Genomic DNA, 19057 nt, shown 5'->3' with positions numbered 1-19057 from the left:
ACAAAGTTTTCAGGGCCTTTGCGGACCCCTTTTCATTTCAGATACTGGGAAAGGGGGCATTTTAACTGCAGTGTCTGGAAAGGAAGGTATAAATTATGCTGCTGATTTTTTCCAAAAAAAAACCCCAGTGGAAACCAGCACCACACTGTACATGATTGAGGTACTGTATGGACTATTATAAATATGGTTGGTGCACTTTCGGCAGCCATGTACTTTTGTATAAAAAGCATCTTGTAGATGCACACATACTTATACAGATCCCGGAAAATAAAACACTCATTAGTCCTATTTTAGACATGACATTAAAACTAAACTTCCAAAAAACTTGTCATATTAAAATGAGCAATCCAATATATTACAAATGTGAAATAAACATGCTTTTTGTTCTGTTCAAAATGAACATGGTTCTATGATCCTTGCAGAGCCTAATGCAGATGGCCCTTCTGGAGTCTGACATTTAGTGCTGAGGGAAAATTAAGCAATAGTACTGATCCTGGGGCAGGAAACATTTCACTATGACAGCGACTGTATCAGTGATCAATGTATCAGTGGCACAGCGTATCAAAGTATATGCAGTAATGCTCTCCAGTAATAAACCTCTAACATCCTACACAATGAATAATTCCAATGACTGCAGGGATCAATGCACTCTAGTCAGATGGACCAAAAAAATATAAATAGAAACACTAGGAAAGACCTGTAGTAAACTGGCAGAAAATTAAATTTGACAATTTCATTGACTACTTGACATAAAAATAAAACCTTCTCCTTACTAGACTTAAAATATTTCTTGCAACATTTTTGTACATGAACTTAGTCTACGTCTCTGGCATAAACACACATTTCTAAGGCTTCTTTTAACATGTAATTATAGACATCTAGAATTATTGCATGATGTTATTCCCAATACATTGTGAATTGGAATTAATTTAGAAACTTGCAGTTATGTTTCACAGAGCTAAATTTTCTCCATGATAGTGCCAAAACTGTTAAAAGTGTGTGATGTTATTCTGCATATACAGTATAAATGATATAAATGGCTGTAGCCTCTGTAAATTAAATTAGAAAAAAATAGATGTTAATTGAAAATCCAGAGGGAAAAATTAAATTACTGAAGCTAATACAGCTTACATACCTGCGCACAGAAAGTGAAAACTGAAGCTGACAACTTATTTTCTTAAACTGTGAAGCTATTACATATATATATAATGTAGTAAAAAAAACAGTGTATTGTATATCAAATTCAAGACCTTCACACAATGAGTGCATTCACAGTACTCCAGTTGCCCTGTTTTATATGGGAAATGTTAAAACTATGAAAAATATGGAAGGTTATGTATGGAGTTTTTATCTTGATTTATTTTAACCCCTAAGATTCCTGAAGCATTTAAGCAGACAATCAATACATAAAAGGCATTACAGTCCAATCGGAATTGACTGGCATGAATATTGGCCCATTTTATCCATCTGTTCCAGCTGTTTTATCCATATATTCTATATCAACTCAGCCAAAAGGATGGACACTTGTAGCATATGTTTTCATTGTTCAAGAATGGGCACCATAATCAATTTATTATTTAATTTATACAGCTCTTTTTTGCAGTGCAGATCGCACCTTGGTGATGTACAGTAGCCATTCTGTGCAGACAGCCTAACTCCACAGCAGATCAGATGAGAAACTCATTTATCTAATGAATTAAGGGGAAACTTCAGGTAGGGCCCACTAAGCAAGCCCAAAATGTAAATTTTAGAAGACTGTTTTTTTAATATTCCTTTGTTTTAAATTGAAGAAGGCTTCTTTCTGTCACAGGTTTGTAATCTCAGGGGCTTTAACCAAGGCACTGAGCTCGCTTGTCTAAAATTAGTTGGCTCAGAACTCAATCTCCTTTGCACCACTGCTGATGGAAAATTAAGTAAACAACATGAAAACAAATGGATTTTGAAGAGCTAAAATGATGCACTACTACTTGATGTGCTGCATCTGGGCTGTACCTTAATGGGAGAGGAATCGCGTATCAATTTATGAGTACACAGACTAAACACCACATGGAACTAGGATCTGACATCGAACTGACGATAATAAAATTAGAGACATAAGTACAGACACTCTCCATCTTCAATAATGTTATTTACTTTTTTAGGAACTGCAATACATTTGCTTAATCTGAACTTGACAATGCTATCTCTTCTAGGTTTCCTGATTACTCAATCATCCTATCAAGAGGTAGTTACGATTTCGAGTGAATTAACCAATATTTATAAAGTCTATGAATACCTGTTTTGACAACCCTGTACCAATTTCAGTGTTGCAGAAATAAGTATATACAGTACTGACTAATTATATTATGTAAATTAGAGAACATCTATTTGAAGACTGTAAATATTTTAGCAAATGTGACTACATCATGCAATACACCAAGTGAGATTTAAAACCTGAATGTGTATACCAATACATTTTAAAAAGGGGGATATACTCTTTTGACTAGTCAAAAACTAAACTCCAGATGCAGAAATGGTAAAAAGTGAAAGAAAGTGTTTAAAGCTGTACTGTGCAAGTATGTTTCTTGACTTTGTATGCACTTCAGTACTAACGTTTACACATTAGGACCCCATCTCATACGCTCAAACGTTAAGACGTTCAGACAGGTGATAGGCAAGACCTATTTCAGAATGACATGCTGAATCAAATCACCCAACCTCTGGTCAGGGACTAGAACTACAAAGCCAAACAATTTAGTCGGACTGTGGCCTTTTGAATATCTAAGGACTTCCAGCAGTCAAACCCTCATCAGCGTAATCTATTTACAGCAGATGACAGTGAGCAGGACAGTGAAAGTTGGAAGCAAAAGTGCAGCTGTTCCAAGTTGGAAACTACACAGTAGCCGCGCTTTATCGCGAGCAGCCAGCAGCTGGGTTATTCAAGGGAATCTCTGTTAATGTTTATAGAGAAGAAACCTAAATCTAAAGTTTATAGGGGGGCAAGAGGATGTCTCAGCTACACTGAATAACCACCCCCTACCTTTTCTTTTCAGACCTTATGAATTGGGCTGCAGCTCTAAACAGCATTATGAAACGACTCCTGCTATAGTATCTGCTGCATCAACTCAATTTTAGGGGCTACCGATCATTCGGCAAAGCATCCCTAGAGTAAGAAGCCCCTGACGCACTGTAACTCTGCTCTGACAGATCGGTGAACTACGCTGGGATTTGCAGCGATGAACACTTCTTTAGTACAGCAGGTTCTGTGGTGGACTGGGAGCACTGATAACTAAATTAGGAGAGGGAAGACTTGAGCATTACATGAAACATTGCTCTTAAAGGTACAGTTAAGCTTCCAAAAAGAATAATTAAGCAGTACGCATAGAAGGCATTAGCAGAAAATGAAGTCCAGTACCTGAACACAAATTAATTTTGTTATATGAGCAGTTTATTCTTGGCGTTCTGACAAGAATGTCAGCGCTGCCTCAGCAAATGCTGTAAATTGCCAACCATAACTAAAGGTCGATTTGCATTTCGCTAAGCAGGAACCATTTCCTTCTTAAGTGAAGATAAGAGAAACCATAAGAAAATAAAAAGATTTTGTCTGAGGATAAATAAGAAGAATGATTGTTTTTGCACTGCTTCTCCATTAGTTTCGAAATGATCTGAGACAAAATTCAATTAACCTTTTAGCTAAATGGGAAGACTGTTGGAAGTTCACTCAATTAAGTGAGAGAATGTCAAGCAATTTACTTTGAGAATCAATTGTCACCATTTTAAAAAACAGCAGGTGGGCTATTAGAAGAAGCCTTTGTAAAAACAAAAAACTCCCATTAAAAAGGGATGAAAGGTGGATTAAAAATTATTTAAAAAAATACAACAGCATTTATATCTAAAACAGAAGGCACTACTGTGCACAACTTACAAATACCAGTATCCATTTCTGGTTTGCAGATTTGATAAAGAAATTAGATTAAGTCTAATGCAAATTTCAATTGTAAAAACAATGAGCAATCTATGTATCCATTCAACCTCAACTAAGAATGTGATCTCTAGAGGAATTAGAAACTACTGAAATTCTCAAAGGTTCAAAGACAAAATTATTTATTGTCAGTTATGTATTTAGCAGTACAGGTATCTTCTTGGAAAAATAATAATTGACAGTGTCACAACTGGAAAAAAAGAAAAAAGGCTGTTTTACTGGCTTACAAAATTAATAAAAACTAAGCTGTTAAGAACATGGAGAACTAGGAAGAACCTCTGTACCACTGACTTATAATAACTGCAAAATAACTGCAGTAATAAAAATTAATTTTTCTTACACGCAATATGTTTTGTGATCTTTATGTATTCCTCTTTAATGTTTAATTTCTATTTATGTATGCATTAAATGTTTTATTTAAAAGGGATTCCAAGAGGGAAGTGCATGATACACAAATCCAAGCAAATCCTTAGGTTGCTGTATTTCACATATTCTCAAACTTTCACTTATAGAGACAGGTTTGGTTAAAATGAAAACATGATAGCACTTCTGAAGAAGAAGGGAAAATAATGTACACATGGAAGTAACCTGAAGTTGAGTAACTCCAAAACAGACCTTCAAACTAAACAAAGCTCTGGCTCTTATCAGTTATTTTACTTATTTTAACAGAATCATATTACTTATGGGCAGCCTAGAATATACCAGTTACAGACATTTAGCTTTATAAACTAGCAAAAATAATATTTCTGGGCACTTGCCACCTAAAACATAATTATTAACAGCATACAGTAAATTACCAAAACATCTTCATAAAGTATGTTTCAAAGCTGAGTGATACATGGTAAACAGAGTTACTTAGCAATTAAAATAACAACAATGCTTAAAAAGAATCCTTATTATTTTTTGTGCTATTTTATTTTGTGATTTTAACTGCCACATATAACAGGTAGAAAACTATTTCAGTGGTCATTTTAACATATAAATGTAAACTACTCCTATCTTTTTAGATTAAACTTAATTTAAATTCATTTTACAGATTTATCTGGCAGAATGCAGTTCGGCTCTTGACAACCACACTAAACTCAAGATGATTAACATCTCAGTATAATATTACTGTTTGCCTGGAGGGGAGATGGAGATAAAAAGAAAAAAAAACTGCAAGACTTTTAAATTACATTCCTGACATTTGCCAATAACTCTCTAAACTCCTTTCCTTCATCTACAGGTATCCAATCGATTCACATCTAACATTGCTGCTGAATTGCTTGACAAGAGGTTACAGGCCCTGACCCCCTGCGGTCCATCCAGTACTAAAAGATAGTCCAAGGTAAAGCAATATACAGTATGTAGTCTAAAAAGTAATGCTTTTTAAAATATAAATGTCATTCTTTAGCATTATTAGTTTAGATTCATAGTACCAGACAGTACTATGGATGTACTGTACATGTAGACATACAGTACAGCTTATAAACTGTACAGTGACATCCAAAAGTCTCCAGTTTAGTAAAAGCATCCTTTCAAACGTCCTATTTTGAGAAATTACAAAATGCTGCAGCTTATTTTAAACTGAATATTGTACTCAAAACCCAAATGCTCAAACTGAATACTTCTAATGATCAGTTACAAGTTACAGTAAACTAAAGAAAAAAGATGTGTTGATTGCTTAGGTATTCAGATAACTGAATTTGGTGAAACTGCTACTCTTTCTGGGGAAGTCCTTGGTGAAATTGTAGTAAGAAAGTGGTAAAAATCACTTATGGACAGCGAGTCAAGTCAGGACTTTGACTGGGCCACTGAAAGACATTATTCCTAAGACAATCCAAAACACCTTTGGTGTTGTTGGGTCAAACCTAAATTTGGCATTTAGACCAAATAGTTAGAAAATATAGACACCAGCTACTACTGCACACAGAGAGTAGCCTCTCAGCAGTGTTGTTCTTTAAGGTAATATTGTGTACCTAAATTTAAGCTTGCCACAGCAAGGGGTTTGAATACTTATGCAATCTTTTGACTTTTTTGCTTAAATCTTTATTATTTCCTTCTTGTTTTGCCTTGACTGTATGGAGTATGTACTGTAGTGTATATAACAAATATTTATTGTGATTTTAAAGTGTCAAGACTGCATGCTATAAAGCAAGATGACAGTACAAGGTTCCGAATACCTTTGCAAGGCACTGCACATTGATATAAATGCTGCACATTGATGTGTTTGGCTGTGAATTCTAGATTTCAGAGACAACAATACATTTATGTGTACACTGCACATATGTACTGCACTCTCTCTTCAACTGCCACCAACTGCATTTTCTAACATGTTTTGCTTAAAACGCTGGCCAAGGCAAGATCTCATGAAAATCAACACAGACTTGATTAATTGCATGTTAAACAGTTCATCAACAGAATATTATAAACTACCCTTTTGACTGTGCAAAGACTTCTGCTTTGCAAATGAAATTATAATTAGCTACAATCTGGTATGCTGCCAAATTCCTGTAAACAGCACTGTGAATACAGGAATAAAATGAAAAATCCTTTTTAAACCAGGAAGCAAGGTTACATGAAAAAGATTACAAGCCATGTAGAGCCATGTAGTATCTGCAGCACTGACATACTACGGAAACTGGTCCGTGCTAACCACGCATTATCCCACATCCATGTGCATCCTATCCACTGTAGACTGACTAGACTCTGTGAGGAAAGGAAATGCAGCCCTAAAGCGTGTTCCCTCTGTTAAGTGCCATGAATGCTATTGATCTCAACTTTTTGCTGTGTGTTGGGGGGGTGGGGGGTGAGGGGGCTGGGGGTCATCAGACTTCCTCCAGGGCTTCGAGCCTCAGATGCCCCTGTACCAGCCAATCCCATTACTGAGGCGCTGGGGGGGGACTGACAGTGGAGTCATGCTGAGAGGCACACCCGGAGAAGTGCTGAGGAATAAAGATGAGATTTATTTTGTTTTCAGAGCAGAAAGTGCAAAAACACTCCCAGCAGAGAGCGTATGCACATAAAAGCAGCAGTCAGCACTGTGTGCTGAGCTGTCTTCTAACTGATGAGGTGGTGAACAATACTGAGATTTATTCTGTGGTTGATAAAAGAGTCAAGACATAGCTCACACAAGCAGACGTACTGAAAGAACTATAAAAGGGTGTATTAATTTTTACTTCCAGTGTAAAGCTACCCCGCCACGAGCTGCAGACACTCTGCAAACATGGATTTCCTCGGCATACACTGAGGACAGTGCAGCACTTTGCTGTGCTAATCCAGGTGATTTGCAGCCTGACGTGGAGAAAACTAGCACTATACAACAGCTGATGTAATAAGATCTGAAGGGGAAAAAAAATGTTAATGGATTTTCTCATGTGAAATAGTAAAACATTAGAAACAGAGATAAAAACCTGGTAAGCATTGAAAACAACTGTTATAAATAAAAAAGGAACATCTTATTCCAAGACCTCATGAATGGCAAAACTTGCTCTACAGCATGTTTCGCAACAGTATAAATATAGATGTTTATTAATGAGAATCGCATCACTGTAAAACATGCACTGACAATGTTTGTTCCACTGCAATTGTGAATTTGAATGTGTTAAAAACCCACAACATCAATGTCTGTCACTAAGTGCCAAATAAAAGATATTTTAGGACATGTGCTTACTAGGTCTGTCATTAAGATCATTTACTGCCTAATCCTAGAAAATGCCCCCTAAATAAGAAATGTATATTTGTAAAATGAAATATGGAAACATACAATTGGAAAATGAAATACATATTTTTGTAAATCTGGAATTATGTAGAAGAAAAATGTCAATACCTAGGTGAAGGCTGTCAAGTCAAAATCTTTCTGCTATTATTCATTGCTTCAGCCCTGGTTAAAATTGGATCTCAAGTTTAAAAAAATAGTGCTGTGTTTAATGAAATCACAACAAAGGGACAAGAAATGCTGAAAGTAAATTACAAAACTGAAGTTAAAAAGGACTAATCTGATATAAAAGAGAGAACATTATTTTTGGCTCAGAAAGGTTATAAGAAATAATGTAACCTTAAATGTTACAATAAGGAAAATGTGCTATTTATATACTCATTTTACATGATATGGAGTGCCTGTAAAAACAAAAACAAAAAAACTTTTCAATGGATAAATGTTTCAATAACCAAAGTTTTAACCTGCAAAATGATGAATCCATTATCAGGCAATAAAACAAAGGAAATGCCTTCTTTTAAAAACTCTTCCAAAGTATACCAAGTACGAGACCGCAAAACTACTATTCTTTTTCATAAAAATCACAAGTGTCAATTATTTTTTATTCTAAAAAGAATGACAGTAAATTTTGGTCAAACTGTCTAGTTTATCTGACACTAGACAAAAGCTTTTGGAAAGTCAGGAAATATAAAAGTCCTTGACTTATTTTATATATTTTTTTAAAGATCCCCAGTCATGGAACGTCTTGTCTGTCTATAAAAATGCAGCACATATGGTACAAGAATCCTGAAACTTTAGTCTATGGAGATGAAAAGGTAAGATAGAGGGTGGATCTTTCCGTACAGAAGTACATTCATTTGAGTGATAGAAGGAATGGCTACTGGCTCTGTGACAGGAAACTCAGTCTTCACACACCTGCAAGAAAGGGAAGGGAAGAAGCGACACAAATGCACCCTACGAAAGAACAGATCAGATCAACAGCTGGAGGAAGGCAAACCTTTTCACCAGGTCCTTGAAATACAAGCTGCAGGAAGCTAGAACATTTTGGTGGACTTCAAACTCTTTGCCTTCAACAATAATTTTCAGGTCTGTAAATTCTTTCGCTCTGCGTTGCTCGTTCAACTCCTTCAACATTTCTGTAGAACAGAAAAGACAGACATTGCCACGTTCCAGTTTAGAGATTTCTTAAAAATAAAAACAAGATAAATAACAAGATAATTACACTGAACAGCCTTTAGTTTGCTCAACAACTTTTGATGCAAACAAAAATGACATTTACACACGACAAATATAAAGAATGTGGGAAAGGTATATTTCATATACGTCAAGCAACCAACAAGTCATAAAAATAAAGAAATCCTAAAGGTGGGAGGGCAAAAGAAAACACAATGAACAGGTACAAATACCACAGTGCAAAACCAGTAAAGACAATAAAGAACATATAAAATAAACTTCCAAGATTAAACTTTACAAAACTCTTGTTTTAAGCAAAAGGGACTTATTGCTGTAGAAATAAATGCCCCTTTGGGTGTTATGTAGGAGATTGTAACACTGGAGTGCACATGATATGATTAAATAAAGTTGAAAATGGCCACAAAACCTGAAACAATAAGGTTAGTTGAGCTAACGGTCTAGAAGACAGATATGGTCTCGTAAAAGTCAGTCAAAAGACAGAGGTAAAACATCACCCGATACTTACACTCCGCTGTTTGGGCTGACCTAAATCATTAATCAAAGCTTAACAGAAGCAAAATCCTTAATACTGTTAATCAGTCAAAATTAAAGGGTAGCAATACAGATTCTTTCATGCTTACTATTCACAGATGGTTTTGGGAAAAATTATTTCCAGGGTCATTAGCACCTGAAGTAAAACAGTGCTGTTCCATCCTTCAGGGATTTGTGAACCCTTCTGTAATACCATTTGAGAAAATTGAGTTCAAAACAAATCCAAAACCTCCTTGAAGTTAATAAAAATAGACACATAATATACTGTACAATACACACACACATATTACAGAAAAAAGTATAGAAACATATGTAAATCAAATCAAAGGGTCAGGAAGGCAAATACAACCTCATTCACTGTGTTATAACAAAAAGAAGTGGTTTAATCTATGATGGAGTATATGCAAACAGGACTCTTTCAATAGAGAAGATCTGGTTAAAATAAATCTGCATGAGCACAGGGCCTCGTGAGAAATTGCCAAGTCATGTGATAGGTGCACGCTGTATTGACGAGGACCTGAGCTCCAGGGGGTCCAGAGGGTGTGGCTCCTGGCTGACTACAGGAGTCTGTAAGATGTAGTGAGAAAAGCAAACCCCTAGGCTGAACAAAAGCAACAGGTGACCAATGTGTGAGCCTCACACTGACACACCGAGGACAAATAAAAAGTGGAGAAAATCCAACAAGCATCATGAATTCCAAGCACACTGCTTTTTGTTGGGTGCATCCTATCGCTTAGGATAATAAGGTATTGTAGTGAAAACGTGTTCGCTCTGTCCTACTGGTTCAAAATGCTTTCCCTACATCTGTTATTTGTGTGCGTGGTAACACTTGTGGGCTGAAGAGCAGTGTTAAAATATACCAATTTTTTTTAGACACAACCTCTTGTTGGGATTAAGTCTTCCTTCTGACTCACCGAGTTATAACTGTCATCAGATACTTGCATTCTGATCAAGCAGTTTAACTAGGAAGTACTGTAGGTGCATTCTGCTGCACCTCTTTAACACAGTTAAATAAATTTCCACTAATGTATCATACTGTCCTGTTTTGGTCAATTAGATCTTCAAGGTCAAATAGAAGGTGGCTTCGAACTACAGTGGTTTTCCAGTATAAAAGTTTACATGTGTACTTACTGTACTACATAGCAGCTAGATACATGCTTCCTGATGGTACAAACCAAGTTTCACTGAGGTTATAGAGAGCTGCTCTTTAACAATAAACATGCTGTTCGAATAGCACACAGACAAAAATCTTAATCCCTAAAACTGTAGACTTGCTTAACAAACTCCATGCAAAAGAATAGTCAGCAAACACAGATGCGAAAACTCATATTCACAATGAACATTTTGGTCAGGCTTACCTCTGTGTATTTAAATGAAGACATTATAGCTTGTACAGTAACCACCCAAAAGCAAACAGGAGTGTTATACTGCTCTATCTGCTAAATCATTCAAAAATGTTAATTCGGTATCTAGTTTTGTACTGTGTGCAAATGGGTATTTCTACAATGGGTAGCCTCTGAAGACTTCCTTTGTGGCAGAAAAAAAAACTAATAGCATATAGTCCCATCTGTCTATTGATTAGGAAACTCCCTGTAAAACAGCAGATTCATAATCTAATTTTTATAAAGACACTGCAAAAAATAATTTACTTCAACATATGTAAAGTGTAGTTTGCTCTGCAAGGAAGACAGTATAGCATAAGGACAACTCTAAATCATACAGTCTAAATTTGTGCAATTATGTAGAATTCTCTTTAGAAAAATATTTAATAATATTTTATTGAAAAAATATTCTTGCATGGTTTGTATTGGTTTTTATCGATGAACTAAAAAAAATGCACTTAGAATGTGCACTGCATACAAGTTAGGTTTAGATAAATGACTGGCAAAACTAAAGTACTGAAGATAAAATCTTTTTGATCAAGTTTTGTACATCCCCTCCTTTCAGAGATCCAAGGGGTTAATAATAAAACTATACATTGCTTAACTAAGCATTGAATAAATTCTGATTTTTGTAAAACACAGACCACATTTCACAAAGTGCTGTATGAAGATCATGCACAGGATGCCCAACAATGCTTTACCTGTAAAGTTTAAAAATAACTTAAAGGAGGATTTCTTTCAAAATCCAAGCAGACATCTCTTTGTCCTGTGCTACTGGAAGCTCTCATTTTCTAAGGTTGACTCCAAGCAAAAAGCTAGTTGTATCATGTAATATGTAGATAAAAAAAACAACAAAACTAACTTAGACTTATAGAAGTCTACATGCCAACAAAAAAGCACAAAGAGCAGAATTCTGCAACATGCAATTTGCTTATTGCACACATCAAACTATTCAAGAAGCATTAGGGGTTATATACTGTATGCTCATGTAAGTTTGGTTAGGAACAGCATGCATATCTACATTATCTACTTTTTTAAGGGGAATACTACACGAATCTGAAGTGCAGGTGAATAATAATAACGAGACTCTTGAGAGCAGAAAAAAAGAAGTACATATTTACAGAGACACCGCTGTGCAAAAGTCTTGGAGATCTTAGATGCAATCAGGGGTAGAATATATTTTATGAGCATCAATAATTTGCTCAAAGCCTTTAACAGTGTTTTCTGGATGTTTCTCTCCGTATAACAAGCTATAAGGATTAACTGCTATCTTAAAAATAAAATAGTTAAGATTACAGTGTAAGACCACCATACAATTCTTTTTCTGCATGAAGAAGGAAAAACAATAAGGGGAAAGTGTAGAAATGCACATACAGCCATGGGTGGAAATATCTACATATTTGAAAGTGGTTAGTTTTCCCTATTCCTATCTCTGTCAGGCAGACTAATTCCATTGCAGCCTTCCCTTTCCCGAAGCTGGATTTCTGATTAGCTGCACAGCAGCGGTAAATGTTATTGTTTGCATGACAAAAGAAGCTCACATTGTACGTTTTGGCAAATGGCATGGTTTTCACCTTCAATCTTGCACAGCACATTACTCTGATGCCTGCAATTCATATAGGGTTCAGAAACTGCAAAAACAGTGACAAGAAATTTATAGCTGTCTGTAAATAATGGTTGCACTGTACACTTACATCTGCTTGATAGAAGCAAATGAATAGCTCAGAGGCTAATTATTCTGTGCTAAAGTGGGTCAATGTTCTCCTGAGAACAACAGATCGTTAGACCTGGCGATGAAACAGCATCAAGATTCTTTCAAGGCCAGAGATGGGAAAGAAATATCTACCAGGAGGTCCCAGAAAATAATCCTCCACTGACACGCCTGTACGGCCCACAAAATAAAGGCTTTCTCTCGCTTTCCCCATGGCACTACGAATTGTATTAAAAATTTAAAAGAAGGAAAATAATATGGAGCAATTAAATTTTGAGTACGATTTTTTTCCAACCCTGTGATGTGATTTGCCTTTTGACATTACACTGAATTCTGCGTGGAATATCTTTGTTCTAACTTTGCATGGACTAAAAACCAGAGTAAAAGCCTTCAGGAACATTGAATGATGGAATGTTTTCTTGTACTTCAGTAGTCTGTATACAGTATTGTTTTTATATAAGAAGAATATTACAGCAGATAAAATAAGTACCAAATGGTAATAGCAATCATGATAGGACGACGTACTGTAATACCAAAGACAAAACAAAATACAATGAGAATGCCTTCTCCAGGTGAAACAAGTTGGCTGCTTGTTCCTAACCAACTAACTAACTAAAATAATCTTTAAACTGGGCCCGAATGAGCCGTATAACGAAGTAAACCTTGTGCCTGAAATCTAAGGACAGACAAAGGAGCACTGCATAGAATAGAATGATGTCCCTTTTTAAATCTTGGCCTTGTAGAATCAAGTGGTGAGAAAAATAAAATGGAGAAGGTCAACAAAATTGTTCCTGCCATGTAAAATGAAACAAAAAACACCAAGAAGCAAGATTATTTTTCTTATGAATGTGTTGCTGGACTGAGATAAAATGGAAAAATATGTATTCAAGCACAGCTACGCTGCAGGGATTGGCTAACATGAAAGCAGTCAGTGTCTGAAATTTCATTTCATGTGTTCAGATCAGCCGTCAAAAGAAATAAAAAGCCAAATAAAAATCAATGACCTTCAACACAAGACACTTTCCGATCCTGTACAGTATATTCATTCACATTATCACAGCTCAAAAATGCTAAAAAAAAAAATTACTAAATAAGAAAAATATAAAAAATAAAATGTGCAGTCCTCAAAATTTTTTTACAATTACTTTTTGAAGATTTTATTTTTTTATATATATATACAATGTTACAAATGAATATACACAAAGACTGGCTAATTTAAACAAATCTTAAAAGCAGGACAAACATTTTTTTGTTAATTTTCTAAACCTAAATAGCATCAATAATTTGTTCAAAGCATCAACTAGTGTATGCCATTTTCATAGTGAAAAGAACATGTAATTAATAGAAAATATAATAGTAATCATCAAAGGTTATAACACGTATAAATTAAATTAATTCAATGAGACAGCTAATGTTCACTTTTACAAAATGTGACTGATACTGTTTAGGGGCTTGAGATTTATACTCTTTTAAACTAATTTACTCTTTATATTTAACTTTAAATGAAAATTTAAAATATTGCTTATAAAACAAACACTATATGATGTTCCTGTTTCCTCTTTTAAAACTATTTTTTTAAGAACAACATTAAGACAAATTTAATACATTACGAAACTCTCATACCTCTTCTTAATGTGATGTGAGTTTCACACCTTCTTAAAGTGTGAAACGTTTACAACTATTATAAACTCTTCTTCTGCTTTGGACAGATGTGGAGGTGTGGAAGTAAACATATAAAAGATGGGGTAGAAAAATACTATATTCATTACATTTCCATATAACCTGAAATACATTTTTTGCTTTTCAGTGCTTTTCGGCATATAGAAAATGCTACCTTTAATTTCTTCTGCGATAAAACTCAGAAGGCAGCTTGAGCAGAATGAGTATCGTGGCTTGTAATGATGAATGCACCACTTGAAGAATGTGGAAGGTAAAGTTATTCCAGCAATTTGTGTTTAAGGCTCCGCTGTTTGTGATCACCAAACAGCACTGTGAAAAGAAGTACTTAGGTAATACTGTGGAAAATATTCCTTCACAGAAACTTGTATATAGTGTTTGCTTTTCTCATGCAGGCCAATAGAATTAAATGCTTTTAAGAGAGCAGGAATAAACAAGCGGTTCTTTAAAATCCCAGCCAGAAACAACAGTTTTAATAGTGAAATTTCATATTCGTTTTTATCTACCGTCCACATTTTTAATTTTATTGCAACTTTCCTTCTAAAATAATATATTTATATTAAATACACCAAAATAATTTCAGTTTTTTCTAAGATGTATTGAATGGAAAAGTAATAAAAATGTTTAATTTTTATAATGTACATTACACATTACATGTACATTTTATAATATTTTTTATTTTGTAAATATATTTGCAAAACTAAGCACTTAGAGTGAAGTGTCCAGAAAAGTGCTATATAAGTGTAAGGAATTATTATATAATGAATCTTCAAGCACATAATTACTAAATGATTCAGGAGCATAAAACTGTGTGTAAAACCTTCAATTTATTTTATAATGAAGAATTATATATTAACACTGGCTTATTTTCTTCTGAACCTTTAATTTTAGTGATTCAATTAATCACTACAATTTAATTATAGATTAAAATAAGAAAATTAAATGTTTTTTCTGTAAATATATTTCACCTTTGTATTTATCCCTTTACAACTAAATGATTTCTGAATTAGTTAAGTCAGGTTCCTGAAAATATTTAATGGATTACATATCTTTATCTGTTCAAACGATATACTTAAAAGGCTTTACTCAGATTAAAGATAAAATGTTCAAACTTATATTTAAAGACAGCAAAACATTTTAACTGATGTGCTTTGTATTTGGTTTTTGAGGTAATGTGAAAATACCATCAAAAGCCAAACCATCCATACAACTGAAGCAACATTTTCTCAATTTATGACATCAGAGAAAGATTCTGGAATTGAAACATTAAAACCAAAGAATTTCAACACTAGAATTATCCTATAATATTAAACAAACTCCATTTTTATTTATTGTTTTCCCTCTAAACATAAATTATTTTTTTCCAAGGGTATTACAGCTGACATAAGCATTACTTCACATGCTATTGCTTTCTAATATTTTACAGCATTTGCTTAAGATTCTTTCAACTGGTAGCTTGTCAGCAATTTCTACTACCTGAAGATAATACATTGTATCTTTAAGCCCACACTAAGCGTTCATTATTAAACTTGCCATGGTGTCATGCACAAATCCTGTTTTTGTACATTTTACTGCCTCACCTTACCTAATCCCTTACCATTCAAAATAATGTCCTAGACTGGGAAAAATAAAAATAAAATGAAAATCAAATAGACCTGAATAACTACAGATTTTGTAATATTGCATTTGGAAACAATTATCCTCTTGAAACACAAACTAAATTGTATGTTTTCCTTCTACATAAAGTTTAGCTAAACCAAACTCTGGCATAACTTGCTTATCACATGAATGCATTTATTGATCTTTATATACAGTATATTTTTTTATTAAGTACTCAATTTGTTTGTCAGTTTCATATTGGCACTTAACTACAATTAAAAAATATATATATATATATTTACCTTTTTGCACCCAGGACTGTGTAATGTGACAAAGCTGAAATCAAGTTGATTCTTAATTTTTAGTTTCAAAATTCAATGGCAGTCTTACTAGACCATTGTTCTGCCTGTTCTGCCTACCTAGACCTAAGTTCTGCCTGAAATTATTTGTATTATGTTCTCACGACCGGGTTCTTATGAGAAAATGAGAAAAATAAAAAAAAAGAAATAATGGTAGCTTTTTCACCCCCTGCTCCACAAACTGAAAAGATCTATTTTTAATCTTCACGGCTGAAAAGCTATTGGCAGTTCTATAGCATACACAAACATTACAGTTACATCCCTGGGATACAATTCTAATACAGAGCACTGAATTGGCTTCTAGGAAAGAACAAGCAGAAGAAGATCACTGTATGGAGCCTCAGAAATCGAAAAGCACTAAAAGAACGTTTCTTCAGAACAAAAGCCTAAACAATGGGAAACAATGGAAGTGCTGATTTAAAATAAAAATACTCAATAGCTCTCTCAGTTGAGGAATATGCAGTAGGATAAGGTCAGGATAGCAAGCCTATTCAATGACACAAAGCTTCTTTTATTCCAAAGTATGTTAAAAGGGTTTTGGATACATCACGAAACTACTGCACTTAAAAATTGCACCAAAAATGTTCTTAATGTTATTTTGATAAAGGGCAACGAAAATTTAAAAATGAGTCCTGAAACCACATTTAAAGTAGCATTATTTGTAGTTAATTTGATTTAAAAACGAAATAATTAAGGTTATGTTTTGAAAGAGACTAAAAACAAGCACAAAACATTCCATTCTCTTGACCAAATAAAAAATAACTTTCACAGCTGTCCTTAAAATATGTCCACAGGTAACAAAGTGTGGTACTGTGTGAAAGGTGCAGTTGACAGGAAGATATTGAAGGGTACAGGCACCATTTTTGTTCACTCGTTTAACAAATACTTTTCCAAGTACTAATTCGAATTCTCTACAAGCCCACTGAAGTATAAGGCCAAGGACACGTCTTATTTTACTGTCAGGTTAAAAGACGATGGCAGCACCTTGTGGTAAATGTACATAATTCACTGCAGGTTGAACCTTAATCAAATTCTTAATGACACATTTGAAAAAGGTTTGGGTTTTACAAAAAAAAATCCTTTTAAAATAAGTATAGAGAACAAAAAAGTCACAAGCCCTAATTAAACATAGGTTCATCTGTTTGTCATTTTTTGAAATGGAAAAATACCTGTACTCAAGCAGCACATTCTTTATTTGAGCACAGTGTCCATGCAGCAGTCCTTTGACTTAACAGCCACTGAATGACAATATAACAAAAATGTATTCAGCTGGCAACAAACTATATAGTATTCTGCTAAAGTATAGAAAAAAACTTAATATGCCCACTAAATTACTGTAACCTACTTTTCTGTAGCAAAATATATTACATTAGTAATTACAGTACAGATTAGACTGGCTGAATATGAATTTAAGAAATAATACGTTATTCTGTACTTTGCCTTGTATCCAAAAGCGGAAAGCAACTTTATTTTCCATCTCTTATATAACTAAGCACTACAAACCTCATTATAACAAAAATCAATTCATTCATGCACAGATTGCTTGACAGAACCAAAAAACTCCAACACAGTACACCAACTTAATTTAATTGGATTAATTTTAAACACACAACTCTGGTTATGGCTGATATGATATAGTGTGAAGTGAAACAAAACAGATACAGATACAGAAAAACAATATCAACCATATACTGTATCAATCGACAGCAACATAACCACCCATCTCAAACAGACCATGGCCTACAAATAAAAAAAACCCAACATAATTATGGAAACAAAAACATAAATACCAGTAACTATGACACCTGCGTGTCAATGGATACAAAATCTAAATCCATAAATCTAAATGGCTAGATTTTCACGTGTAAGCAAGAAAGCAAGTCTGCTGCAGCAGTAGACATCATCATATATCATAATAGTTACAACAGCCGTTCAGAGATCATAACTGACTTTTTTGTAAAAAGATCCAAGCTGTACATTTTACAAATACAAAATTGTATCCTATTGTTCTTAATAAGTTAACTGTGAAATTTCATTTCAGTTTAAAACATGCAAGAAATCTGGCAAAACACTGACTTCCTCAATCCACAATCTTCACTTGTTTAAACAAGTAGCAAAAGGCAGGAGAACGAAACATGATTTCAAGACAAGCCAGACTCACTGCGCATGCGCTTCTTTGATCGATGAGCCCTTTGTGCTGCTAGTAGACATGCTGACATTGTCTTTTCAAATTTTCCAACACCCGAACTAAGCTTTTCGGGTACGTAGTTGCAGAATATATTTAGCATCACATTATATATGTTGCATTTAACATTGTCCTATTTAATTTCTAAAATATCTCCATGCGATTGAGCTTTTATTTCTTATAGAAATTGAAAGCTACCATTTTGATAATTTGGCAAATATTCAATTATTAAAATGTGTTTTATGGATTTTTTTTTGGTGCAAAAGCCCTTCATGGTAAATTACAAAAGGCAGGTGGTACATAGGATCTTTGAGTTAAAAATATCAGATCCTTACTAGTTCAATCCTGTGATGAAGCATCAGTAACATTCTATATAACAATGCCATTTGCTCCAGCATGTTTGATGACAAGCCTCCTGAGAGGCTGGAACATATCCTACTACAGCAGGGCTGTAAAAACCTGTGTTAAACCTGAGATTTCACTTTTTACAAAATAATTTGTTTGCCATCAGATGTATTACTTTGAGACCCCTTGTACTGGTACAGGAACATGTTTAGAAGAACTACAGTAGCACATGAATATAACAGTCCACTAGAATTAAGTTAACTTATAGTGTTTTTTTTACTCTTTTGCCTTTTTTTTTAAACAAGTCTACTTTATAGCTGCTCCTTTCCCAACACATTAATAAATCAAAGACTCATTAAACGTCTCAGACGGATGGATTTCTGTTCTGAATTGGACCTTCTTGTAAACTGTGCACT

General features: G+C 34.3%; 1 protein-coding gene across 3 annotated transcripts in view; it reads right to left on the bottom strand.

The window, feature by feature from the left end:
* klhl29 (kelch-like family member 29) overlaps positions 1-19057 on the bottom strand; it is a 234466-nt gene that overhangs the window by 45077 nt on the left and 170332 nt on the right. For all 3 annotated transcript variants that reach the window (XM_088626147.1, XM_088626150.1, XM_088626148.1), the window contains exon 6: positions 8656-8794. In XM_088626147.1, coding sequence (XP_088482273.1) covers positions 8656-8794 — 139 coding nt within the window. The remainder of the gene's footprint in view (positions 1-8655; positions 8795-19057) is intronic.

Source organism: Lepisosteus platostomus, chromosome 3 (assembly GCF_059453375.1).
Source record: "Lepisosteus platostomus isolate fLepPlt1 chromosome 3, fLepPlt1.hap1, whole genome shotgun sequence".
In the NCBI taxonomy this organism is placed as follows: domain Eukaryota; kingdom Metazoa; phylum Chordata; class Actinopteri; order Semionotiformes; family Lepisosteidae; genus Lepisosteus; species Lepisosteus platostomus.
The sequence above is the reverse complement of the archived record's forward strand: the minus strand, read 5'-3'. Positions and strand labels throughout refer to the sequence as shown.